Consider the following 25,194-nt stretch of genomic DNA (forward strand, 5'->3'; position numbering starts at 1 on the left):
TGCGAGGACGGGGAGGAGACAGGCGCGCTGGGGGCGGGTCCCGGGCGACGGGGGCGGGACCTACGAGCACCGCCGGCGCGGCGAGGGAGGGAAGTGCGTGGCTGGCGGCGGGGACCTCCGGGATGGGGGCGGGGCCTGCGGGCCGGGGGCGGAGTCGGAGGGCGCGCATCTTCCCTTTTCCTGCCCTCCCACATTTCTCCCAATCCGGTCGGGGGTCGGGTGGGAGGCGCGCAGAGAAAAGGCCTAGGGAGTACGGGAACCGGCGCGCCGTGGCTGCCTAGCGGTTCGGACTCGAGTTTCTCCATTTGTGAAATTGGGGGATGGGTAGGAAAATTAAGCAGGGGCTTGGGGTCAGGCAGCCCTGGGTTTCAAGCTTGTAGGGTTGCCAGATTTAGCCAGTAAAATACAGGACGCTCAGTTATATTGGAATTTCCGATAAACAGTGCATAATTATATTAAAAATCTGACATTCCTGTGTAACTGGGCATTCTATATTTTCTCTGGCGACCCTAGCGGGACTGTCTCTTGTGGTGTGGACTCCACCTGAGCCTCGGTTTTTCTCCTCTATGAAGTGGGTATAATAACAGCACCTTCCTGCCAGTGAGGGCAGCTGTGGTACAGTTAGGATTGAACCCTGAGCTATCTCACTGCCACGTACTTGCACCTCCTCGCCTCCCCCTCCCCAAAGGGTCCTCCAAACTCCAACCAGCTCAGTCTTGCACCCCTGCAGATGCTGAAATGTATCCCATTTGAAGGCTCAGATGAGATCCCCTGGGGAGTTCAAACTCAAGTGCCTTCAGGGGTCAGAAAGGGTTGAAAGAGCAGATATAGGGCAATAGGGAGGAGTGGGCCTGCGGAGAAGTAGAGAGCATGCTTCTCATCTACAGTGTTTTTTATAAAATGCTCTATGGGCCAGAAAGCTCATCTTACCACCTCCATCACACCACCCTCCACAGGATCTTCCCCTGGGATCCAGGCTAGGTTTCTGCTCCCACCCCATTTCAAACTCCATTTGCCTTTTTCTAAGAGCCTCTGGTGTGGGCACAATGCCAAGGTACCCATGTTTGGGTATCTGCACCCAGATAAGCAACTTTCCAAAGCTACCTATCCTGCTCTGGTGCAAAGCCAAGTCCCCCATGCCTCTTTCCGTCCTATGGGGGAGGGGGGGCACGCTAAAGCAGCCCTGCCCCTGAGCTTCCTTTGAGCACAGGCCTACTTTGTCCCTCCCCCGCAGCCTGGGCACAGCTCAAAGGTAGTGGTCCAAGTTCAATCTCTCTCTGTGGTCTCCTACTCACTCAAGGCCAGGCACACAGTGGGTGCCCAAAGCCAGAGTCCCTCTGCCCCCACCCCAAGTCCTCATCCTTCAGGTTTTTCTCCTCATAGCCTCAACCCCAAGGGGACAATGGTGAGAAAATTCCCTAAGGATTCATTCGTCACCCACAATGGCTGGTGAAGTGACCATTCTTTCCCCAAGAGGCAATTCTCTCCCTGTTAGGGCCACATGGAGACAGGGACATGCCCAAATGTCCTGGACTCCTGGAGCAGATGAGGATCACACATCCACAGTAGAACTGCCAGTGGGAAGTTCTGCAGGCTCAGTAAAGCTCTTCAGTTTGGTTTTGGCAAAAGTCCACTCTCTTTACCCTGACCTACAAGGCCCTGCACGGTGGGAACTTCTGTCTTCTTAATCACCTTCTACCTACCCTGGGCACCCTTCTGACCCCTAACCACATTGAGCTCATGCCTACCTCAGGACCTTGGCGCTTGCTGTTTCCTCTACTCACATAGCCAGCTCCCTCCTGTCATTCAGCTCAAATGTCACCTCTTCAGAAAGGCCCTTGCCAACCACTCTATGTGACACTGCATGCCCATCCCTCTAAGTCCCACCTTATTGGTCTTTTTCACAGTACCGTTCACAGTCTGAAATCATCCTGTGTACTAACCAGTCCACCCACCCACTAGACTCTCAGCTACGTGGGGGCAGAGTCATGCCAGTCATGTCCTCAGGCATTTCCAGCACTTGCACAACACCCGGCCCACACTAAATGCTAGATAATGTCTGTTGAATGACCAAGTTAGGAGAACCAGGAATCCTGGGCCCCATGAGATCTTGGATAAGTCACGTCCCTCTCCAGCCTCAAGCCCTGGCTCAGCCTATTGCCAGAGACCCAAGGTGGGTGAGGGGCTGAGCCATCCTTATCTATGAGTGCAGGACTCTCAGGCTCTGACTCGTCCTGCCAGATCCAGACCCTGTTTCCTGCTCTGCAGCCCTACCACTGGTGAACTGCTTCACGCACCCACCTCCTGAGGGATGACCTTAAAGCTCTATGTGTCAACTTCCTGCTGAGCCAAAACAAGGAATTCTCTGTGACTTGTGCCAGTTCGGAGATCTTGAGTAATCATCCAAGGTCACCCAGACAACTAGGGGTGAAGTCAATTGTATACCTATTCCAGGAGCCCACACTCCAGTGCTGTGGCATTAACTTTCCCTTACCCCTCCCTCCCTACCCGCATTTTGCTTCATTTTCTCTGAAGGCTAATGGACTGGCAGTGTTTGGTATTAGCTGAGTGTCTCCCAAGGTCCGGTTCTAGTCCTGGGGGTCAGCTCTTGGTGCACGACGTCCCCCACCACCACACTGTCCCTCCCACTCTGAACTGTTTCTTTCTCTCGAGTGTCAGGCTCTCCCTCACCCCAGACCTTTGCCGTGCCCTTGGCCTGGGACCCTCCCAGGGCTGCATCTGACTCTTCCGGTCTCACTTGAGATGGTAGGGCCCCATCTCCATCAAATTATTCGGTGGAGGCCCCCTCCCTCAGCACGATGGCCCCATGCTCCTTCATGAGGCTGTGTCATGCCAGGCTGCTTTTGTCACTATCTCTCCCCAGACCGTGAGCTCTGTGAAGGCGGAATCTGTGAGTCTTGCTCCACCCCCAGGTCCCCATCACCCAGTAGAGGATCTGTCACATGGTAGGTGCTCAATAAATATTTAATGAGTTAATAAAGTCCATTTTCATGCTTCCAGTTGTACAGATTAGACCACTGAGGCACAGAGAGGTGTAGCACCTTGCCCTGATCACACACACAGCCAGGCCCTGGAGCAGCTCTAGAGGAAAGGCCCACTTGGGTATGGTTGGATTGGACCAGGGTCAGAGGCCAGGCTGGAGTTTCCTGGAGGGAGAAGAAGGAATGATCAGGGGCTATGCACGCACTGTGCTTCTTTGCTCCTGGTAATTGCAGTGCGGCCATACCCTCGGTCTGACCACCAACCCCTACCCCCATTTCACAGATGAGAAGTGACTCCCAGAGGAGGGAAGAGCTTATTCAAGATTAATAGTGGGCCTCAACATAGTGTCTTCCAGAGTTGCAGGCCCACAATACCTCCCCTTCTCCCACCTGCATCCCTTGAGGAGCAGGAGCGAGGGGGACCACCCCAAAAGGAGACCAGTGGGCAGAAGGTAAGGAAGCCTGGGTTCTTGGGCTGGCCTTTCCACTTACCCATGGGTAAGCCCCTTAAAGTCTCTGGGCCTCAGTTTCCCCATCTGGATGACCAAGGCGCTCGGCTGGAGCCTTCAGCCTCCCCCCTTCCCCAGAGCACGAGGCCAGGGCTGAGGGAGCTGGTGGGTAAGAATACAGGCTCCTGAGTCCAAAAGGCATAGTCGAGTCCTGGTTCCAGCATTTATTGCTGAATGATCTTGCTCAGTCCCTTCACCCCCTGAGCCTCCATTTTATGGTCTGTAAAAAGAGAATAATAGCTTTTTTTTTTTTTTTTTTGAGGATTAAACGAGCTAACATAGGAGAGTCCCTGGCACAAGGCCGAACTCGGCATCGCCGCCAAATGAGGCTGTGTTGTCATGGTATTAGTTAGGGGATGCTGCCCTCTGGAGGCCAAGGGGAGGAACGGCAGGCGAGGGGAGCCCAACCCGCCGCCGGGGCCAGGCTGGAACTCTGGTTCCCGGCGTGTGCCCATTGTCCAGATGCGGAGCGCCGCGGGCGCTGGTCACTCGGTGTGTGCCTCCACCCACTGGCAGAGGCGACGGGCGTAGCGAGCGGGGCTGACGGTGGAGAAGGTCCGGCCCGGGTAGCGCAGCGTCTTCCATAGGTGCTCCAGCCGCTTGCCGAGCCCGTACACCGTGGCGAGATCCACGAGGCCCAGGAAATAGCGTTGCTCCGGCCCGTCCAGGATGTGTAAGGCGTTGGGGGTGTCGGGCAGCAGCCGGCGGTTCTGGGATCCCGGCTCCTCCGGGCTCTGTACCCCTTGCACAGACCTGGCGACCGACAGGAGGGTGAGGCTCCTGCCTCCTCCAGGGGGCCCCAGCCCAGGGATTCCCCGCAAGTTTGGCCGCGGGGCACCCGGGCAGCATTCTGCGCTGACCGTGCTCTCCCTCCACTCATTCCCACAACTCCTGTGTGCCAGGCCTGTGACGTCAGATAAACTGGGAGGCTGAGTAAAGTGTAAATGATGGTCTAGCGCCGCACTGTCCATTACGTAGCCCCTAGCCATAGGTGGCCGTGGAGCGTTTAAATGTAACCAGTCCCAACTGAGGTGCGCCGTGAGTGTGACATACATACTGACTTTCCAAGACAGTATGAGAAAAAGAGTGTAAATACCTCATAAATGTTTATATTGATCAGATGACAACATGATAAAAATTTGGGGTGTATTGAGTAACAAATATATTATTAAAATTATTTTTACCTGTTTCTGTTTACTTTTCTAAAGAGGCTAAATTTTCTAAAGGAAATTTAAAACTACATGTGTGACTCGCATTTCTTTCTTTCTTTTTAAAATTTTATTTATTTATTTGAGAGAGAGGGAGCACAGAGGGAGAGGGAGAAGCAAACTCACCACTGAGCAGGGAGCCAGCCGCAGGGCTCGATCCTAGGATCTCAAGATCATGACCCCAGCCGAAGGCAGCCGCTTAATCAACTGATCCACCCAGGCGCCCCTCGCACTACATTTCTATTGGGTGGCGCTCCTCTAGAGCATTTGGGTCACAAGACTGACTCCGCACTTATCTGCCACATCACTTTGGCTAAGTCTGGTATTGGGGTGTTTCCTAAACTTCTGTTTGAGGTCGTCCAACCCTGGAGGTTTCAGGGTGGCAGAGCTGAAACCGTGTGAACAAAGTCCAACCCCAGTTTATAGATGGTGTGGGGGGAGGGGGCTGTGGGGGTTGCCTTCTAAATGTATTCCAAATTGGAAGATGCCTTTGGCTGGGCCCCAGTCCCAGCCAGAAGCAGGTTCAATTCCCTAATTTTGTCCTCCAGGAGGTGGAGGGGAGTTGGGGAAGTGTCGCTGAGAGAAATAAGCCAATGAGAGACAAGCCCTGCCCAGGCATCGACCAATCAGAACCCAGTGGTCTGGGTGCCTGGGCAAAACACTGATACCCTTTGCGGTGCGGTGCTGGGGGTTAGGAAAAGGCTTGTTCTGAAAGAGGGACTGGGAACAGGTAGGGAGGACTGGGGCAGTGGCCATTTACCAGCCAGCATATTTCAATATGACAACAACCATTATATGCAAACCAACTAGGGTTTACTGGCTGAATGACAACTGTCATCTAAGCATCAGCTGGGGATAGAGGGAGCAAGGGAGAAGCTGACCTAGCTTGGATGGGCAGATGGGGGGGGGGGGCGCGTCTGTGTCCCATGGCAGGAATTCCACCTTCTGGTCAGGATGTGTCCAGACAATAAGTGGGGAGCCAATAACCTGGATTCTGCCCAAGCCTCACCCACCTCCAAAGAGTAGGTTGGGGGGTTGGATGAGAGGATGCCATTTTTCACTTTTCCACCCATCAGGTGGTTGGACTTCTTTCCTTAATGTGCCTTCCTTAACCCCTACATTATTCTGTTCAGCCTTGGAGGACTGAAATCCAAGTAACTAACCAAGTACTAACATGAATCCTCAGAAGTCATTTTGCAACCTCACTTCCCCTCTCTGAGCCTCAGTTTTCACATCTCTAAAATAGGAGTGAGCCTACCTTAATGACGTTCATGGTCAGCATGCAAAGAGCGACAGTTACTACTATGAAGCAGGGGACAACATGATGACGTGGTCAATGGTGATGACCTTAGGGTCCTAGAAGTGGAACGACTGGTTTAAAGGTCAAGGGTTCTTTTGGGCACCGGAGTGGCTCAGTCAGTTAAGCATCTGACTTCAGTTCAGGTCATGATCTCAGGGTCCTGGGATGGAGCCCCTTATCTGGCTCCCTGCTCAGCAGGGAGTCTGTTTCTCCCTCTCCCTCTACTCCTCCCCTGCTTGTGTTCATTCTCTCTCAAGTAAATAAATAAAACCTTTTATTTTATTAATAAAGAGCAAGGGCGGGGCGCCTGGGTGGCTCAGTCGTTAAGCGTCTGCCTTCGGCTCAGGTCATGATTCCAGGGTCCTGGGATCGAGCCCCACACCTGGCTCCCTGCTCAGCGGGGAGCCTGCTTCTCCCTCTCTCACTCCCCCTGCTTGTGTTCCCTCTCTCGCTGTCTCTCTCTCTGTCAAATAAATAAATAAAATCTTTTTAAAAATAAATAAATAAAGGGCAAGGGCTCTTTCTAAAGGAAAAATTAAATAGGTCTGAAAACTGCTTTAAACCTTCACTGGCTCCACATCCATCCCCTTCAGGAAAATGGGCAGATTCTTTCCATCAGCACTGAAGCCCTTATCCAGCTGAATCTCCTCTGCTCAGTCGTATGCGGTCCACGCATGCCCACCAACCCTGCCAACCAGCCTTCTCCAGCCCTAGACACATACACACACACACACACACATGCACACACGGACCCACAAACACTGCACTTGCCAGTCTCTGAGCCTTTGTCTGTGCTGTCCCCCCCACCCGCCCCGCCTCATCATCCATCTTTCTCCTGCTCTCGTCACCTCATTCTTGCCCTTGCCCCTGCGGGGGGGAGGGGGGTGCCCACCTGACCGTGCGGAAGATGAGACTGCTGCCTGGGCCCCTCTCATCCTCATGGAGACGCTGGAAGGCCATCAGGAGGCTGTAATCGAGCACGTTGAGTTCCCGGAGGAAGGCGGTGTCCAGTTCCATCTGGTGGAGGAGCCAGCTCCGCTGGGGCCCTGCCAGAGCATCAGTGCCCCCACTTGAGCGCTCCTCGTGTGTCAGGCAAGGTGCTGAGGGCTCCACACATATCTGCCCCAAGAGGGCAGGTGTCATTAACTGTCCCATTTCACAGATGAGGAAACTCATCTGTAATTTGCCCTGGTCACCTAGCTAGTAAGTCGTGGAGCCAGGATTTGAACCCTGCTCTGCCTGACTCTAGAATCCGGGCTCTAAATGACTCAGGCAGAGGCAGGGCCAGGGACACCCTTCTAACTTCACCCTGAATGGAGGAATAGCATGCACAGACTGCCTCCATGGCTCACCCAGGTCGATGGTCTTGCCTTGAAAGTTGAGGTCCTTCAGCACCAGGACAACGGGGCTATCCTCAGGGGCTGGCTCCACCCATCGGCTCACCTCACAGCCCTTTATGTCATACCTGTGTGGGAGATGACAGAAAGGGGGCGACAGAATTCAGCATTATACAGACTGACGCACACGGGGAACCAAGAAACAAGAGCTTCCCCTGGGTGGATGTTCGAATCTTCACCACAAGCCATTCCATTATTGTCCCCATGTCAGAGATGAAGAAAAAGGCTCAGAGAGCTTCTTTGACTTGCCCAAGACCACACGGTAAGTAAAGGGCAGAGCTGGGATTCAAACTCGGGCCTTTGGGAGCCCATTCCAGGCTTTATCCCTGCCTGTGCTGGCTTCTCAGCCCCTTGTCATCCCTGGAAGTGTCCCCAACACAGCGGTCCAAGCCTAGACTGCAGCACCAGGGGGGACCACTCATGGGGAACTTTCAGGCAGAGTCACCGTTAGGAGGCAGAAAGGGCCATGTGCAATAAGAGGCTGGGTTTGAATCCCTGCTCCTCACATAGTAGCAGCGTGGCCCTCCCCCTCCTCAGCTTCTCATCTATAAAATGGGCATGATAACCACACCTACCCCTCAGAGTTGTTCCAGGAATAAAGAAGGCAATGAATGCAAAGCCTGGACAGAGCGCCCAATGGATCCTGAGTGCTCAAGAGATGCTGGTCGTGCCTATCCCTGTCTCCGATCCATTAGGAGATCTCAGGGATGTCCCTCCCATCTCCTCCCTGGGCCTCAGTTTCGCATCTATCTAGTGAGTATGGGTGCTTCAGGTGGCACATCCCGCGTGGGGCCGGGGCCCTGTGAGGCGACTCACCTCTCAGAGATGCGGCCGGCGGGATAGAAGACGCTCAGCATGATGATGAAGAATTCCTGGGGACAGGGGTAGGGAGTGAGGGAGGACAGAATCTCACCCTCCAGCCGCCCCCTCTGGCCCGGTCCCCTCGCCTCGGCCTCACCCACCTTCTTTCCCCGAGCCACCCGCAGACTGTGCACTCCTGGAAGGGGAGAGGGCGCCAGGTGAGGGGCCCCCAACTCGAAAACCCCTGGTCCAGCCCGCTCTAGGCCCAGCTCCAGGCCATGCCTCCTCCTCGAGGTCCCCCGCCTCCCGAGCCCGCCCCTCCAGGCCGCGCCCCCGGACCTCTGCCTCCGCTCGGGTCGTCGTCCGGACAGGACCCGCCTCTAGGCCGCCCCAGAGAGGCGCGGTCCTCAGGCGTGACCCCACCCATAGGCCCTCCCGCCGCGGGACTGGGCGATCCAACCCCGCCCCCTTCGGGAGGCCCCGCCCCAGAGCTCGGCCTGCGCCCACCGAGTCCGCCTTTCCCCTCCGCCGACGTCGAGGACACGCCCCCCACGGAACGCGGCCCCTGCCCGGAGCCGCCAGCCCAGGCTCGGGCTCAGGTCCCCTACGCCCCCCAACCTGGGAGCCGCCCCACTCCCTAGCCCCTTCCCCTGCTCGCTCTCGGTCTTCTTCACTGCCCCCCTCTTCCCCCGCCCCGCAGTCCCCAGTCCCCGGCCGGTCGTACCCAGCAACCGCGCAAGTAGCGAGTGCGGGTGCCGCTGCAGATGCTGCACGTAGCGGGGCAGGTGGGCAAGCAGGGCCCGCACCTCCCGACGCCGCTGGGTCTTCAGGAAGAAGCGCTGGTCGTGGCTGGGGAGTGGAGGGAGAGGTCACTGGTCAGGCGGGGCTGGAGCGGCCCCCATCGGGCCCTCTGCCCGAGTGTGGCTCTGTCTCCCCCGGTTCGGGCTCGAGGCCTCCTCACCCCCGCTCGGGTCATCTCCCACCCTCACTCTCCTCCATCTGACCTCTATCTGGCCCTGACCATCCCTGACCTGGCCATTCTGTTTCTTTCCCACCCACCCCCTCCCCTCCACCCAGGGACACCACTCCCACCCGTTCCCCACCCCTGCTGCCAGCTCACGACAGGAAGAAGCTGGCCTTGCTCTTGGAGGTGCTGAGGAACTGCAGGTAGGGGCCACCTGGGCCAAGCGCCGCCTGATAGTCCTCCTCGGCCAGGCCTAGGGAGTGGCGCAGCCAGGCGAAGGCTGGGCCAGCCAGGGTGCCCAGCTCGAAGCCCTGCAGGGGAGGAAGAGCAGCCCCAGCAGTGTCCACGGGGGGCCCAGGTGTGCAGTAGGCCCTAGCGCGGGAGGGTCAGGGTAGCCACACCGGTCCTGCAAAGCCCTGAGGCAAGCCAGCACTCCTACTGTACTGATGGGCAAACTGAGGAGGACAGAGAAGGAAGACCAGTACACGCCCCTCCCATGCAGCAGTCTGGGGCTTCCTACCTCGTGAACCTGGGTCAGGACCTCGCAGAAATCCTCCTCAGTGGGCGGTCCCTACAGGGAGGGGTGGAGGGGCTCAGGTCAAGTCTTTGGCCCACACTGCCAGCTCCAGGATCTCAAGAGTCCTGCACCTGGCCTCACCTGCTTCCCTCCGTGTGATTGCTCCAACAAACAGAGACCAGAACTCAGAGCTTCGTCCATTGACCCAGAAGCACATGTTGGCCTAGTGAGGCCAGATGCCATCCCAGTGAAAGGGGATGGCCTTTAAGCCAAGGGACGTGCCTGACTAAGTGTGAGAAGGGCAGGATCAGAGAAGGCTTCCTGGGGGAGGTGACCTCTAAGCTGAAATCTGAAAGGTGGTGCTCATAGCAGGGGGAACAGCATTGGTGGTCACTGGAAGGGCAGGAGAGCTCAAGTGATTGAAATAATTAAGGGAGGGACGGAGTGAATGCAGCTGGGCAGTTGGCCCTTGGACTTGAGCCAGCAGAATCCTGAGGCCATGCTGAGTACTGGGGAGCCATGGAAGATTGTCAGCAGGTTATGAGATTCAGAAGACTGTGCCCCCCCTCCCCCCCGCCCAGGCTCCTACACTCTTCTTGGACCTCTAGGTCCCTGTGCCAGGACTTGGCCTGTGGGATGTGGTCACACTGTGCACACGTGTGTGTGTGTGTGTGCATGCACACACACACACACACACAACACACATGCTCGCCCTGGCCTGTCCAGCTGCTGAGCTTGCAGTTGGGCGACCCTTTCTGCTGAGCCAGCCTGGCCCCAGCCTGAGCTCCGGGGAGGATGGGCCAGGCTGGTGGGGTGGGGGTGGGGTCCTTTCTCAGCCATACACCCTAGCAGAGCCAGGAGGGCATCAGAGACCGAGGAGTACAATCCCCCCCACACCCATTATACAGATGGGGGCGCTGAGGTCCAAAGAAGCAGAGGCCCATCTAGAGTTGCACAACAACCACCTGGGTCAAGGTGTTCCTCACATCCTCAGTACACACCGGGCTTTGCGGCTTCCTGGCTTCGGCCCCCACCCCAGCATGTCCCTCCCTCCCTGCACCAAGCCCCTGATTTCCTCCTTGTATAGTCCTCTCTGATCCCTGACCCTGCGGTATTAGCAGGACCTGGCATCTGCACAGTCTTGCCCTCGGTACCGAGGAGGTGCATGACACAGATGGGCCACTCACTGTGCGTGGGTGGTCCATGGAGACCTGGGTGGCAGCCCACAGCCCTGTCTGCATCATGCATGTCAGCTGGTGCAGCTCATGCCCCGGGCCAATCTCAAACAGGCCAAGGCGAGCCTGCTTGTCTCGAAGACGCCAGAGGAGGCCACGGCGGCCAGAGGTCGAGGTGGCTGCTCTGCGTCCAGCCTCTGGGGAGGGGGCCAGGACCTGGTGGCAGGAGGCACAAGAAGCAATGAGCACATGGAAGCATCCCATAGGGGAAAGACCTGGGTTTGAGTCCCACCTCCGATACTTGTGAGCCCTCCTATTATCGCTCTCTGCCTCAGTTTCCTCGGTCGTAAAACAGGGATAATGCTGGTACCCACCTCACTGGGTGTTGTGATGGGCCACGCAGTGCCTGGCATGCTGTCAGCACCCAGAATAGAATTGTTATCAGTAGGTAGAGAATGCTTTCCGCAACCAAACCTGTCTCTCACCAGCTGTATGATCTTAGGTAAGTCACCTAACCTTTCTGCATCTCCTTTTCTCATCTGTAAAATGACAACTATAATAACTCCTTCGTGGCAGTTTGATATTTGCTCCAAGCCCAGGAACCCTTGATACGAGGAGCTGTGACGCCAGGGACTCGGTCATCTATTCCGCTCGTCTATGCGGAGTTCCTCCAGGCCGAGCGGAGGGTCAGCACGAAGCTGGGCTCACAGCGGCTGACCCATTCGTAGTGGGCACCCACCATGTGCCCAGCCCTGGCCGAGAGCTTGACTTGCTAACAGCCCTATGAAGGAGGAGCTTTTTCCCCGATGCGAAAACCGAGGAAGTTCTCTGGGGACACCCACCAGACTTCCCCCTCCATACCTGCGGCCCCGTGTGGGGCGTGCTCTGGTCCCCGCCCAGTGCTGGACCCCTCTAGGGCTTGGATGGGGGTGTGTCCGCGCTGCACGGGGAGCAGAGGCCTGGGCCCTGTCCCCCAACCCTTCCCTCTCCTGTCCTCTCTTGGGTCCGCACCTACCTCGCGGGGCCCCGGGCTCGGTGCGGCCATCGCCCCCGCAGCAGCTTCCCGGGCTCCGGCCGCGTCCCCGCCGCCGCGCTGCAGGAGCCGGTCCCCGCCCCTGCTCCTGGACCGACCAATAGCGCGGTGCCGGCCACGGCTGCACCCAATCCGCGCGGGAGGCGGTGGCGATCGCCTGCGGGTCCCGCCCCCGGGGCTGCAGCATCCTTCAGACCGCGGTCCAGGCCGGGGTGGGGCCGCCCCGCGTTGCTTAGGGTCGCCAGGAGGGAAGACCTCCCCCCCGCCCCGCAGCTCGTCTCCTCAAGTGGGGGGCTCGGGTCTCGGGGGGCCGTTTGGGGAGGCGGGAAACCTAAATCCAAATCCCGCCCACCCACTCTGGCGTGAAATTCCCACCGACTGTCCCTCGGGTGAGGAAACTAAGGTCCAGGGAGAGAAGTGAGTACCTCCAGGTCACACAGGAAGTCCGGGGCATGCATTCATTCAAGGCCTGTTTTGACCACTCACCAAGGGCAGGAGCATTGCTAGGCCCTGGGGGGTCAGCGGTGAGCGAGAGGGAGGAACACAGCTGCCAGCCTGATCTTTTAAAAGCATAAAATCGGATGATGTCACTCTCATGCTTAAAGCCTCCAGTGGCTTCCCTCTGCACTGGAACAAAATCCACCCCCCTCGCCACAGCCCCAGGCCCATCTCAAACCACTCTGCCTACACCCACCAGACAGCCACAAGGAGTTCCCCCAGCTGGTCCTTAGGCATAAAATTCTTTCACACCTGGGGCTTTTGCAGGTGCTCTTCCCACTGTTTGAAATCCTTTCCCCTAGGCTTTCCTTTGACCTGTTCTTTCTAGTCACCTTGCCCGACTCTAAGTGTCCCCTCATTGTTTTGTTTTGTTTTTTAAAGATTTTATTTGACAGAGAGAAAGCACAAGCAGGGGAAGTGGCAGAGGGAGAAGCAGACTCCCAGTTGAGCAGGGAGCCCAACATGGAGTTCGATCCCAGGACCCTGGGATCATGACCTGAGCCGAAGGCAGATGCTTAACTGACTGAGCCACCCAGGCGCCCCAGTGTCCCCTCATTCTTGATCACATCACCTTGTTTTATTTTCTTCATCACACTTAACACTGCCAGAAATCATCTTGTTCACTTATTTATTATATTTCCCCCCCATGATGGAAGCACCAGGAGGGCAGGAACCATGCTGGGCTCCCTTCTTGGCTCAGTGTCTGGCACAAACCAGTGTTTCATAAGTATATGCTGAACCAACGTGAGTAGGATGTGCAAAGGGCCTCAGTGAATCCCAGGTAATGAAAGGCCAGGGGAGCTGGAGTGAGAAGAGAACAAGCATTCAGGTTCTCTTATGTGTATGAGAAAGATGCTCAGATGTTCTTAAAAGGCCATGGTTGTCATGTATAGTCACATTGGAGGGGCCAGAGTGTGTGTATGGGGGGGAGGAATCTTTGGGTGACTCAGGGCAGAGGATGGAGCCTTTGCATCAGGAAGGTGACTGGTGGGGGGAGGGGAGAAAAGGGGAGAACTGACAGGATTTGGGATCATGCAGACGGGGGCTAGGAGGAGGAGGCCAAGGTCAGTGATGTGTGCCAGGCTTCTGGCTGGGGTTAGAGCCACAGGATGATGCCAGTCATGGAAGGGGCTGGGAGGGGAAACTGGGGAGGGGGGAGTCTGAGAATTCAGATCATGATAGGATGAATTTGAGGAGCCACTATAACATCCGATGGCAGTTAACTGGTGCATGGGCAATACGTCGGAGCTCAGGAGGAGGGCCTGGGTAGGGACAAGTGTGGGGTGAGGCTTGTGACCAAGTCCCAAGGAGCCCACCTCGTCATGGCGGAAGTGGAGCGTGGGAGACATAAAGTATGAGAACGAGTCCTCATGGACACCGAGAGCATCTGAGGTGCATCCAGGGGGATGTCACAGGCCAACATGGGGTCACAGGGGGTCTGAGTGGGTGCAGCCCTCCGGGAGTGATGCTGAACACAGTGAAGGTGAGGAGCTGCAGGCAGCGGGCTGGACATCCTTTTGGGAATATGGCTATTTAGGGGAGAGGGGGAGACCTGGAGAGAATTATTGGGTTGACGGAGGGTCCTTTACGTGGGGGCCTGGGCATGCTCATGAAACACCAGGAGGAGCCTGGTGAGAGGCAGGGGCTGTCCCCATGAGAAGGGCACCATCGGAGACAGGATACTCCTGCTATAGCAGGGGAAGAGGATGGGGCAGATGAGGGCAGGGCGGTGTGCCTGCAGCCAGCCTCTGCTCTCGGATGAGGGAGACGTCTCTGCTAACTGGAGTGCACATCATCCAAGGTGTGACAGAGGCTTAAACTACGCACCGCGGACGGGAGCCCCAGCTGCGTGGGGCGGGGGGTGTGGTGGGATTGCGGTGGGGGGAGACAGGGCTGGGCCTGTGCCAAATGACTCATCCTGACCAGAGGAAGCCCTGCTCTGGTTTCCCAGCTCTCACTGCTCAGAGCCACACTAGGTTGGGCTTCTGGGTACAAGAGATGGACGACGGACTTGGGTTTTTAGGGGACTGGCCCGAGGGTCCCTAAAATACCAGTGCACGCCGGCTGGGCTGGCGCAGGGGAGGCACAGTAGAGGCTGATGTGGTGTGTGGCACGTTGCCAGGCCTCCGCAGACTCCCCATCCGTGAGCTGCACCAGGCTGGAGCCACATCTGTTTCAGTCCCCACTTTCTCCTGGGTCCAGCACAGGGACAATCTGGGAGGCACCGGAGGCACACTGCGCGAACCAGTCTCATGACCTGAGACCAGCCCCTCTCCAGCCCCTGAGCAGCCCAGCCTCCCCGGTCAGGGACGGCACAGAGACAAACACATCATCAGTGTTTATTGTTCAGCTCTCCCCAAGAGGCCAGCGCTAGGGCTGGGGGGCTGGGCCTCCTGTGAGAAGCAGTTGGTCCGGGGGCCCACTGTGGCCACCCTAATGGACCCTGAGGCCTGGTGGTAACCCCAGAGCCTGTCAGTCCTCCCCTTAGGCTTTGTGAGGCCCAGAGCAATGTCAGACCTGGGAAAGCTGCCTCCGAGGAGGAGCAGGACATGTGGGAAAAGGTCGCATGATGCCTCAGAACCTACCAAGTCCGACATCAGCAGGTGACAGGAGGGAAACTGAAACAAGAGGGTAGAACCCAGGGGAAAAGGCAACAGGGAGTCTGAAGGTGAGGTAGGGATGACCGGCATCTTTCAGGCCCTGAGCCAGAAAGGGGTGAGGGGGAGGCTTCCAGGTAATCGTCCCTCCTGGCTTCTGGAAGGTTGAGCAGGGAAGGAGCAGGCCTGTGTGGTAGGTCCCAGACAGCTCCATCCCACAGGGATGTCTGCAGGGCAGCCAGGCTGGAGGGGGCTGCAGTGCCTGGATGGGTCCTATGCACCCCACCTTTGGAGGGGAGGCAGAGGAAAGGCCAGCAGCCTCAGCCCTGCTGGGCCTTCACTGAACCTTTTTGGTCACTTTCTGGTTCTTCAGCATCACGTAGGTGATGAACAGTCCTGGAAATACACAGACCAGAAAAGCCAAGTAAGATCCAGGCTTCGGGCTGCTGGGAGGCCAGAGCAGCTCACAGCGTGGTGGAGCAACCCGCACACGGGGCCAAGCACCTGCCCAACCACCCTCCAGGCCAGCGTCACCACCCGGGTCACTCAGCAAGCCACACACCCAGCCCCTTGTATTCAACAAACATCAACGAGTGCCAACACAGGCGAATGGCTACACTTAGTATTTCAGATTCCACAGGGCACAAGACCCACTCAATTATCCATCTACCCACCCAATCAACCACCTGTCCACCCACCCACCTGCCTACTCCACATCCACCACCCACCCCACCACCCAGTCATCCAAGTGACTCATCCAAACCACTTTCTTGGGCACCAACTCGGTGCCAGGAGCTGAGGACATAATAGTAATGATGAAGCTACAGTCCCCGGCCCAGAGAAGCCCACACATAAACGCTGGGAGACAGAGAGGGGCAGGGGTCATGAGCCAGTGGGTGACAAGGGGGTGAAAGGTGACTGAGGTGTGAGCAGAGTGATGATGGTAGTGGCAGAGGGAGCAGGAAGAAGGGAGACACCCCATTAGGGCCATCACATTTGAGACCAATGAGCCTGAGGCATGGGGACAAGCAGCCTGGAAGGATGAACAGGAAAACCCCGGGGGGTCAGCTGGGGGCCAAGGGCTAAAGTGTGGAAGCATGTTCAGGGGATGGGAGAGGGTTGTGGGAACCCCCAGACACCCTGCTCAGGGTTGAGGGACTGATGACTTACCCACAAACAGGAGCAGCATGAGGCCGGCGGCCAGCGGGATGGCGACAGCGTAGGCTCGGGGCAGGAAGTACTTGTGGATGACATGCTGGCTGTCGATGAATGGCTGGTATCGAGGACAGAGCTCTGGTGAGCGCTCCTTGCCTGGCCCAGCCCTTCAAGGCCAAACACCGCCCTTCCTCCATCTCAGGGGCTAACCCCAGTCAAAGCACTGGGACAGCACCTGGCTTTGCTTTAAGATGATGCTAATCTGGGGTGTTCTGGCTTGTTTCCTTCATTCACTTACTGAATAGTTGTTCACTGCACACTTGCCTGATGCCTGCCCTAAGGTGGTGCTGGGGACCTGGCAATGAACAGAAGACAAGGGCCTTGCCCTAAGGCACTCCCAGCCCTACAGGGGCAAAGGTACAGGAGGAATCCTCAAGTGGGCCTCCATTTTCCTCCAAAGTTCTTTAAGTTTTAGCCCTCCAAACACACTGCACTTCTTAAGCAGTAACCAACAAATTTTCCCACACGAAAAAAAAATCCTAAAAGCCCTCACAAAATCTACTGGCACTCATCATGCCCGGGAGCCAGCAGGATAACCCAGAAGGACCAGAACTCCAATCAAAGGCAAAAGTGAATCAGTAATAGGGCTTTCCAGTGTAGCGTTAAGGGCCCGACCCTTCTTCCTGAGCTTTAGTTTCCTCACTTATAAACTGGGACACCTCCAGCATCCTCTTAGTGCTGTTCTGAAGATTTCAGGAGATGAGGGCAGGGAAAGCACCTAGCACAGTGCCTGGTACATGGCAGCTGCTTAAATGATGCCAGGGGTCAGCTTCAAGATCCAGGGGTCGAAGGTGAGACGGGGTGGGGGGGGCACACATACCAAGAGAATCACCCAGGCGGTGTAGTAAGTGAAGATGATCAGGCTAACGGCGACGAGGCCGAGTCCCACCACCTGGTCTGTCCCCGTGGCCTGGAGAAAAGGAGGGCTCAACTGACGAAGGAACTCCCCGTTTAGATGCACTACTGGCGGGTGGCGTCGCAGCCTGATTGCGCTCTGAGCTTCCCATTCACTCCACAGATGCAGACAGGCCTGACCAGGTATCACTTTCTAGGCTCGGAGAGTGCGGGGCCGCGGCGTTTTCATTCGTACAGTGGGCCCGCGGGACAGCAATCCGGGCTCCGAGGGCCTAAGCCCCGGCTCCCGGGCAGACCCCAGCCCCAGACGCCCCCCGCGCCCCCAGCACTCGGCCCGGAGCTCACCATCTCCCCCGCACTCGCACACCCGAGCTGCAAGCCACCGCAGATCCGGATCCGGGCCCTTCAGGCCCTGGGCCGCAGGGCACGCCGGGAGTCGTAGTCTTTAGGCGGGCCGGGGACGACGTGTCCCTAGACAGGAGGGTGCCGCCTCCCCCTTCGCATGCCGGGAAATGTAGTTTCCAAGGGTATTGCGGGTCACGCTGTTCCCCGACTCTCCCTAGGGAATGGAATCGAATGGGGGACCCAGACTGGCTGGCACTCGTGCCGTCAGTCCTGCCGAACTCGCCCCAGAAGCAAAAGTCCATCTCCAAATATCCCAGAATCCCAAAGCCAGAGCGGTATGGCGTGGGAGGTCAGAGGTCCCAGGATTCAGATGGGGAAAATGAGGCAGAGAGGGGCGAAGACTTGGAGATCACAATTCGAGTCAGTGGTGAAGCCGAGACCGGAACCCGGGGGCCTTATTTCCTAGTATCGAGGCCCCAACTTGTCTGTCGAGAGGGGTGCAGAGAGTGTTGCCCCACCTGGGGTGGGAGGACGAAGGGGGTGGCCCAGGTCCCCAGAGATGGGAGGATTCCCACTGGCTGTGAGGGGAGCGCCCCCTTACCATCGCCTGCCTTCCTAGGCGACCCTTCCTAGGTGTCCTCTCTTCGCTGCAGGGATGAGGTCGGGGTGACCCTCCCTTTCCTCACCATCTGCCTTTTGGGCCCTGGGTGTCGCTGCAGCCCAGGCAGCGCACAGAAGGATCGTCGGACTGGCCCCCGCACGCAGGTCCCTCCCAGTCTGGAACACTGTCTTCCCACAGCTTGTGGGGCTGGCTGCCCCTCACCCATCAGGTCTTACTGGGATGCCACACATCCTACGGAGGCCCCTTCACAGCTGGGCAGGGGCTCCCTCCTGTCCTCCACAGCCCCCAGAGTGTCTCTGTGGATAATGCTTGTCGTTTTAGCTAGCTCATTTCCTTGTTGATCTGGCCTGTGAGCTCCATGGGGATAGGGTCTGCGGTCACGGCTGTATCCCTAGTGCCCAGAATGGGGAGTGGGGGAGGGGCGGACACACTTGCAGAGGTGTGTCTGAACCAGGTATGGTTTGCTCCTGCTGGCAGCATGTCTCCTTGAGTCACTGAGCCCGTCTTCTATGGAGACTGCACTCTTCAAAGCTGATAGGAACAACTCTTCTTGGCCTACAGCCTAACGCCTTCCCTCTCAGTCTCAGGACAGACTTCGGGCTCAGCCAGGAGCCAACTTTGCCCTCCCCAGGTGTGCTGTGCAGAACAGAGGAAGAGACTTAAAATCAGCCTCCAGGGTTTAAAGGGGCCATGAGTGGGTGTGGGCCCTGAGAAGGGGGTGTGGACAATGCAAAGCTGCAGCAGGGAGGAGGTATGGAGGCCTGGCCCCTTCTGGCCTGTCCACAGCCACTGAGGCTTCCTGCCACGTCTGAGCTAATGAAGGGCCAGGCTGACTTGCCTTTCTCAGAGCTTGGCTAAGTTGTTGGCTCCCCCTGCTGGTTGGGGGGCAGGAAGTGAGGGGCTCAGGCCTGGAGACCGCCGTGGCCTGGGACTTGAGAGAGGTTGGGAACTCAGCACCTCCTGTGCCAGGCCGTACAACCACTTTCTTCTTTCAACCACAGGCCCGTTTACAGCTGAGGAAACTGAGGCCCAGACAGTTATTTGTCTCAGGCTGACTGCTGGGAAGGTCCGGTGGTTAGAACTTGTGCTGAGACCAGAGCTGCTACTTAACTAGGTGTGAGGGTGGCAAGAAATTGCCCTCCTGGGCCTGTTTCCTCCCCGGAAACCTGGAGCAATAAAGGTGGTAATGGGGCGCCTGGGTGGCTCAGTTGGTTAAGCAACTGCCTTCGGCTCAGGTCATGATCCTGGAGTCCTGGGATCAAGTCCTGCATCGGGCTCCCTGCTCAGCGGGGAGTCTGCTTCTCCCTCTGACCCTCCTCCCTCTCATGCTCTCTGTCTCTCATTCTCTCTCTCGCAAATAAATAAAATCTTAAAAAAAAAAAGGTGGTAATGATAGTGACAGTGGCCAGGACAGGGAGGACCTTGGCCACCCACATCCTTCCCCATTCCCAGATGTCAACCTACACACCCGGCTTTCTTCTGATGCTGACCACGCCGTAGACCAACAAAACCCAACATGCCTTAACAAACAAAAACTGCAACATTTAATTTTTTCCCCCAAACCAAGACATTGACACTAGGCTGATTTCCCCTTACAATGTAATTTTCTAAAACAGAAGCCGGGACAGAGATACAAACACAGCCCTCTGAATAAGGGGTGGTGGTGGCGGCAACATTCTCTTAGAAAGGAGGGGATTTTTTTTTTTTTAAAAGATCAAAACAAAAACAAAAACAAACCCACCCCCACCCCCACCCATTTCCCAGCTCAAGAGAGAGGAGAACACGGCAGATCTCCATCCCAGCAGATCACGCCGTGTGGTCAGTTTGGGGTGACCAGAAAAAAAAGTAACCTAAAAATATTGTAGACTTTATTTTCTTTAAATCTCCTAGTAAAAACGTTAAACTGTCTTTCAAGAAGATTCCAAACTGGCATTGCATAGACTGATTCCTTTCCAAAAATATCTCTAATATAGTCTATCTTTCTCTATATATAGAATTTTAAGTCCAGGAGCTGTGTGTGCCTGGCGGGAATTCACTGAGCTTGAGGGGACCCAGAGGTGGAAGAAAGGGCTCCCACGTGGGGATGAGGCTGGGGCTTCAGGCTTCTGGCTCCAGCTAGTGCTAATTTGGATGTGGCCAAATTCTCAGTCTAAGTACCCTAGCCTAGGGCCTGGCAGGGGAGGCTGTGGCAGGCTCTGTGTCCTTCTGGGGCGACCGTCAAGCCCAGACCTCGCCTTGGGTGGGGCTAGGGTTCCTGGTTTGGGGGACTCCCCAACAGCACCAGAGCTACTTGTTTTATACCTGAAGCCCAGAACTTTGAGCCAGATCCCAAATACACCCTGAATGTACTTCCCCACTGGGCTGAGGTCATGCAGACACAGAAGGGAAGGAGAGTGCTCTCCCATCTTCTGGGGTTCCCTTCATCTGGAGACAGCACAGCCAGCTCCCTTGTAAAGTGCCAGGTGTCTGCGGAGCAGGAAGAGACCTGCAGGGCTAACCAGAGCCTTCTCCAGCCGAGCAAATGCTCTGCCCTGTCTCAGCAGGCAGCTCCTCACATTCATTTTCTAAGAGTTAGGGGATTAAACACAACAACAAAGAATCCTAGAAATGCTCTGCTCCCCAGGCCAGGAGGTTCCAAGACAAAGGCTCCAACTCTTGCCAGCTGGAGCGTAACAGCAAGGAGCCCTCCCAGCCTCAGGGAGGACCCCCCACTGGCACTCGCACTCCTACCAGGGATAGAACCAGTATCCAGACCCCCAGCCCTGCTGGGACCCAGCCAGCAGGTAGGGCAGAGAACAGAACCACCTCCCCTCACCTGGGGGAGGAGAAAATACCCAAACTGTGAAATTTTAAAAAAAAAAAAGGAAAGGAAAGAAAAGAAAAGAAGGGGAAATTAAAAAAAAAAAAAAGGTACAGGACTAAGTAAACACCAGCCTGCTGGGTTCACACAAAACGAGTGAAACTTCAGAGTGGCAGGAAGTCTGTCCAGGGACTGGTGGGCAGCCAGAACCCATCTTCAAGCAAGTAAGGACAGGGGAGGGGGCGTGGCAGACAGCAGAGGCTTTAGTGAGGGGCGGGGGCAGGGCCAGACTGCTCCCCGCCTCTCCTTCGCCCAGAGAGAGGGATGCTTCCAGAGGAGGGCTGAGGCTTTTCTGGCCAGGAAGCCAGCTCCAGGCCGGTCCAGTCTCAGCCCACCTGCCTCTCCAGCATCAGCCCCAGCCTGGGCTAGCCGACCCTGCAGGGACAGAGAGGGGCCTTTGCTTGCCAAGCCCAGCCCAGCCTGACTGCCAACGTCCAAGGGCTTGGGAGGCACCTTCCGTGGCTTCCTACAGGAAGCCAGCTGCTCAGGATCCAACCCGAGCAGAGGAGAGCCACCATCAATGCTCAGACCTTTCTCAGCATGGGCGTCAGGCCTGAGCTGGAGCTAACTGGGGGAGAGGCGGTGCCACGTTCCAGCCGGGCTGCTAGGGGCAGGCGCTGACCGCACAGCAGGCAGTGCTCAGAAACCCTTGCGAAGGGCTCAAGGGAAAGGCAGACCAGGGCCAGTGGGGCTGTGCTGAAGGCAAGCATGTGCAAAGTGCAGGCTGCCAGGGCAGCAGGAGAACATTCGTTGGGGAAGGGGGTCTCAATCAGGAGTGTGGATGGGTCTGAGGTCTTGGTTCCCAGGAGAAGGCTGCCAGCGGGTCCCCCGGGACACAGGGAAGGAACAGCTGAAGCACTAAGCAGTCAGAGGACTATGGTGGCAGGATTCTGGGGGAGGACTGGCTCTCCCAAGGGCGAGGGGGCAGTGGAGCAAGGCCCTGCCAGGGCATGGCTGAGCCAATGCTCCCAGAGTGAGCAGAGACACAGGGCAAGTGGCCCCTCGGCCACAAGCATCCCTGCATGTAGGTGCTGCCGCATGTCCTCGCCGAGGGGCCAGATTGGTCTCCAGCCGAGGCAGGCCTGGCGACCTTTGTCTTGTCCACCTGCTTCATGGACCGGCACGTCCTGCCCCCTAGTGGTTCAGAGGAGAATATTCACAGTGGTGCCCGGGGCCTGGTAGGCCAGGAGGGTCCCGGGATGGATGGAAGGACAATGGAATGCTGCTTTGAGGCAGGAGTGGGGCTGGAGTACACGGAGGAGGCACAGATGAGATGCAGCGCGGATGGCGATCCGAAGGGGAAGGTCCCTCGTGGAATGCTGCGGGCTTGCATGCCCGCGGACGCAGGGCCCTTCTCCAGCCCGGACACCCGCTCCTCAATGGCTTTCAATCACAACAGGCTCATAGACCCCAGAGGAGACCCTGCGGGGGAGGGGAGCAGAGAAACAGGTCAGCTTGTCCTCGCAGATGCTCTTGTGGGGCAGGCCCTGGGAAGGACTTCACAAGTTGGCCCTGTGAACTAACTGGCCCTGTTTCACAGAGGGGCAAATTCAGGCTCAGAGAAGTTGAGTCACTTGCCCAGGGCAACACAGATGTGAAGTACTGAAGCCTTTGGGATCTCGGAGCTGGTGTGAGCTGGGCCTGAGCCCTTCCTGAGCACGAGTGGCTTACACATAGAGGTGTGCTACACCCATCCTCATGGCAACCGTGGCAGGGAAAGACTGCATCCTGCCCCGTTTGACAGATGAAGAAACTGAGGCACAGAGGGATGATGAAGCTTACCAAGAGGCCAGAGACCCACCCACAGAATCATGGACATTCAGGGCTCGGCGTGCAGCTCTGCTAAGACCTTGCTCCTGATTGAACTGGTTTCTTCCATCCCCTGAACCCATTTTCTCACTGTCATAGAGGGCTAGGGAGGGGTGTGTAGACCTCGGAGCAGGTGCCCTCTGTCTTCCTCTTGCCCCCCTCCCCGGGGACAGCCCAGGAAGCCACGGGGAGACGGCAGATGCAATTTCGAGCCTCGGCCAGCAGGTGTCAGTACAGCAGCACCAGAGGGAAGGTTGGGGGCCACCGCCCCCCTCCCCCCACCCCCCACCCCACGCCCCCAGCCCAGCCAGGTCTCCATCCACCCCCCCCCCCCCCCCGCCCCCGCCGCCCTTGGATGTGAAATGCGCACTTTCCTGGCCAGCCCAGGGGAACAGGGGGAAAGGCTTCAGCACAGCCCTGCACAGAGGGAGCTCCTCTACTCACTGCCTCACTCATGAGCCAGGAAACATGCTACAAACTGTAGAGTGGAAGCACCAGGTTCAGCCTACCACACCCTCACAGGTAAACATCACACAAGCACAAATCCGCATTGCTCACTGCTGTATCCCCGGCACCTAGCTCAGTGCTTGGTGTGTGGCTGGTGCGCAATAAATATTTATTCAACAAATAAAACGAGTCATCATCATCATTTTTAGGGGTTCCCAGATCCAGAAGGAAGGGAAAAGCAGGGTCCCAAACAAAGACGGATGAAGCCCGCGCCGTGTGGCCAAGCCCTGTGTCAGGCACTTTCCAAGCTACCCTTGGAACCAACCCCAGGCTTCTAGGTGAGACAGGGTGGCCCATGCCATTTGACAGACAGGGAAACTGAGGTTCAGAGAGGAGTGAGTGGTCCAAGGTGACACTGTGGTGGGCAGAACTGCTATTCAAAGCCAGGTCAGCGTCTGTCGAGACCGTGCTCTCAGCGGCGTGCCCCAAGGCCACCCTAGTGACCCGACCCCAAACCGCGACCCCTACCTGTTTGCCAGCTGGATGCCGCTCAGTGTGGCGGAGCCATCACGGCTCACGAACAGCCGGAGATTGCTGTCTGTGGGGACACAGGCGGGGACGGAAGCTGAGTGGGGCAGGGGCAGCCGGGGCGGCCCCGGAGCAGGTAGCACTGTCCCCCAGGCCTCCCCGCACGGGCAGCTCACCCTCAGTGTTGCTGCCGTCCGTAAAGTCCTGGCTTTGCATGATCTTCTCCACGATGTCGTCCGCGTCGATCCGAGTGTCATCCACCCAGGTCGGGTGGCTCTCCACAGAGTCCTTCTTCCGCCTGGAGTGGGTCAGGGCAGAGTCACAGCGGTCGGGCCAGGGACAGGTACAAGGATGACAGTGGGGAGCACCTACAGCTCAGGCTGCTCTGAGTGCACGTGAGGACCTATTCCCAGTCGCACTCTTTTGACCCTCACTCAGCCCCCAGGGCAGGTACCATGACCCGGTTTTATGGATGAGGACCTGGAGGCCCTGGGAGGTTACCTAACCTTAGCCTGAGAGGCCGCACTGCATGTAAACGGGGGACTTAGGTCCCTAAGCCACACACAACAGCGTGTGCCTGCCTGGCCCAGGCTGTGCCCTTCAGGTCCACCCACTGGCTGAATCATCACCATCCAGCCCTCTGAGTGGGACCTCGCTGTCCCCATGCTACGGGTAAAGGAGCAGAGATTCAGGGAGCCCCCAGGAGCATGGGGCCGGCGTGCTCACCGGAACGAGCGGTCAGACAGGTGGGGCCGTGGCGGCCGCGGGGGCTTCTCAGGGGGCCGGTGCTCCCGCTCGCTGCCCTCGGGGCCCTCCACAGTCATGCTGAGGCCGCCGGAGGTGCTGCTGCTGGTGGACGTGTTGCGGCGGTGCGTCAAGTCTGAGAGGCTGGAGGAGCGGGAGTGCTCCGTGCTGTAGCCTGCTGGGCATTCGGGGAGGCTCGTTATGGGCGGGGGGCGGGGGGGCGGCCGGGGGGGCGAAAGGCCACGGGCACGGGGCCAGGCGGGCACTCACCAGAGATCTTGGACTGCTGGCTAGCATAGCTGGAGTTGCGGGAGTGGCCAGAGTGGAACACCTCCTCGGGGCTGGACAGGTTCTGTTCAGCCTCCTCCGGCACCCCTGGGGAGCGGGGAGATGGCAGGCTTAGCAGCGGGCCGGCCTGGAGTCGGCGAGGGTGGGAGGTGGGGGCCGGGGGAGGGTACGCTCTGTGTTTCCCATTTAACAGACAAAAACCTGAGGCCCTGCTCCCACCGCAGTCCACCCCCGCGGCCCAGGTTTGTTCATTCCACAAATATCTGAGGACGTCCTCTGCACGGGGCACTCCGCTGGGCGCTGTAAATAGGAGATGGGGTGTCCCAGGCCAGCGGGAAGGGAGAACGTTGAACCAAGAATGACCCACAATTAACCACAACTGAGGTGAGCAGTACAGAGCAGGGAGCAGTGTGGATGGGGGTCTGACCCAGTCTGGGATCAGGGAAGACTTCTCTGAGGAGGTCGCCTTACTGGGAGGCC

The 25,194-nt window shown here is 57.6% G+C and overlaps 3 protein-coding genes across 11 annotated transcripts in view; all 3 read right to left on the bottom strand.

Annotated features, from left to right (window-relative positions):
* Positions 1-2,878: 2,878 nt before the first annotated feature.
* Positions 2,879-13,373, bottom strand: PIP5KL1 (phosphatidylinositol-4-phosphate 5-kinase like 1). Of its 7 annotated transcripts, none has more exons than XM_064579805.1 (10): positions 11,889-13,373; positions 10,886-11,089; positions 9,702-9,752; positions 9,338-9,492; positions 8,942-9,066; positions 8,379-8,413; positions 8,233-8,288; positions 7,372-7,484; positions 6,912-7,065; positions 2,879-4,264 (listed from the first exon to the last, which is right to left on the bottom strand). In XM_064579805.1, exons 1-10 carry the CDS (start codon positions 11,916-11,918, stop codon positions 3,997-3,999), a joined length of 1,191 nt encoding a protein of 396 aa, XP_064435875.1. In that variant the 5' UTR covers positions 11,919-13,373; the 3' UTR covers positions 2,879-3,996. The 7 variants fall into 7 exon arrangements, 6 of the variants coding, with proteins under 6 accessions (XP_064435875.1, XP_064435874.1, XP_064435878.1 ...); XR_010407818.1 differs by having other exon boundaries at positions 2,950-3,167; positions 3,495-4,264; positions 10,886-13,373; XM_064579804.1 differs by having other exon boundaries at positions 2,949-4,264; positions 10,886-13,373.
* Positions 13,374-14,727: 1,354 nt separating this feature from the next.
* Positions 14,728-19,313, bottom strand: DPM2 (dolichyl-phosphate mannosyltransferase subunit 2, regulatory). The gene is made up of 4 exons (XM_045883218.3): positions 17,417-19,313; positions 17,037-17,126; positions 16,172-16,274; positions 14,728-15,397 (listed from the first exon to the last, which is right to left on the bottom strand). The coding sequence occupies exons 1-4, from the start codon at positions 17,417-17,419 to the stop codon at positions 15,339-15,341; spliced, it is 255 nt and encodes an 84-aa protein (XP_045739174.1). The 5' UTR covers positions 17,420-19,313; the 3' UTR covers positions 14,728-15,338.
* Positions 19,314-19,559: 246 nt separating this feature from the next.
* EEIG1 (estrogen-induced osteoclastogenesis regulator 1) overlaps positions 19,560-25,194 on the bottom strand; it is a 34,565-nt gene continuing 28,930 nt past the window's right edge. For 2 of the 3 annotated variants that reach the window (XM_045883219.3, XM_064579810.1), the window contains exons 7-11: positions 24,697-24,801; positions 24,409-24,604; positions 23,859-23,980; positions 23,683-23,752; positions 19,560-22,320 (exon numbers count right to left, since the gene is read on the bottom strand). In XM_045883219.3, coding sequence (XP_045739175.1) covers positions 22,275-22,320; positions 23,683-23,752; positions 23,859-23,980; positions 24,409-24,604; positions 24,697-24,801 — 539 coding nt within the window. In that variant the 3' untranslated portion in view covers positions 19,560-22,274. The remainder of the gene's footprint in view (positions 22,321-23,682; positions 23,753-23,858; positions 23,981-24,408; positions 24,605-24,696; positions 24,802-25,194) is intronic. The other variant, XM_045883220.3, reaches the window with a different exon arrangement.

This window comes from Mirounga angustirostris, unplaced genomic scaffold (assembly GCF_029215605.1).
Source record: "Mirounga angustirostris isolate CCGP_5_RB_7025 unplaced genomic scaffold, mMirAng1.0.hap1 SCAF_15, whole genome shotgun sequence".
NCBI lineage: Eukaryota > Metazoa > Chordata > Mammalia > Carnivora > Phocidae > Mirounga > Mirounga angustirostris.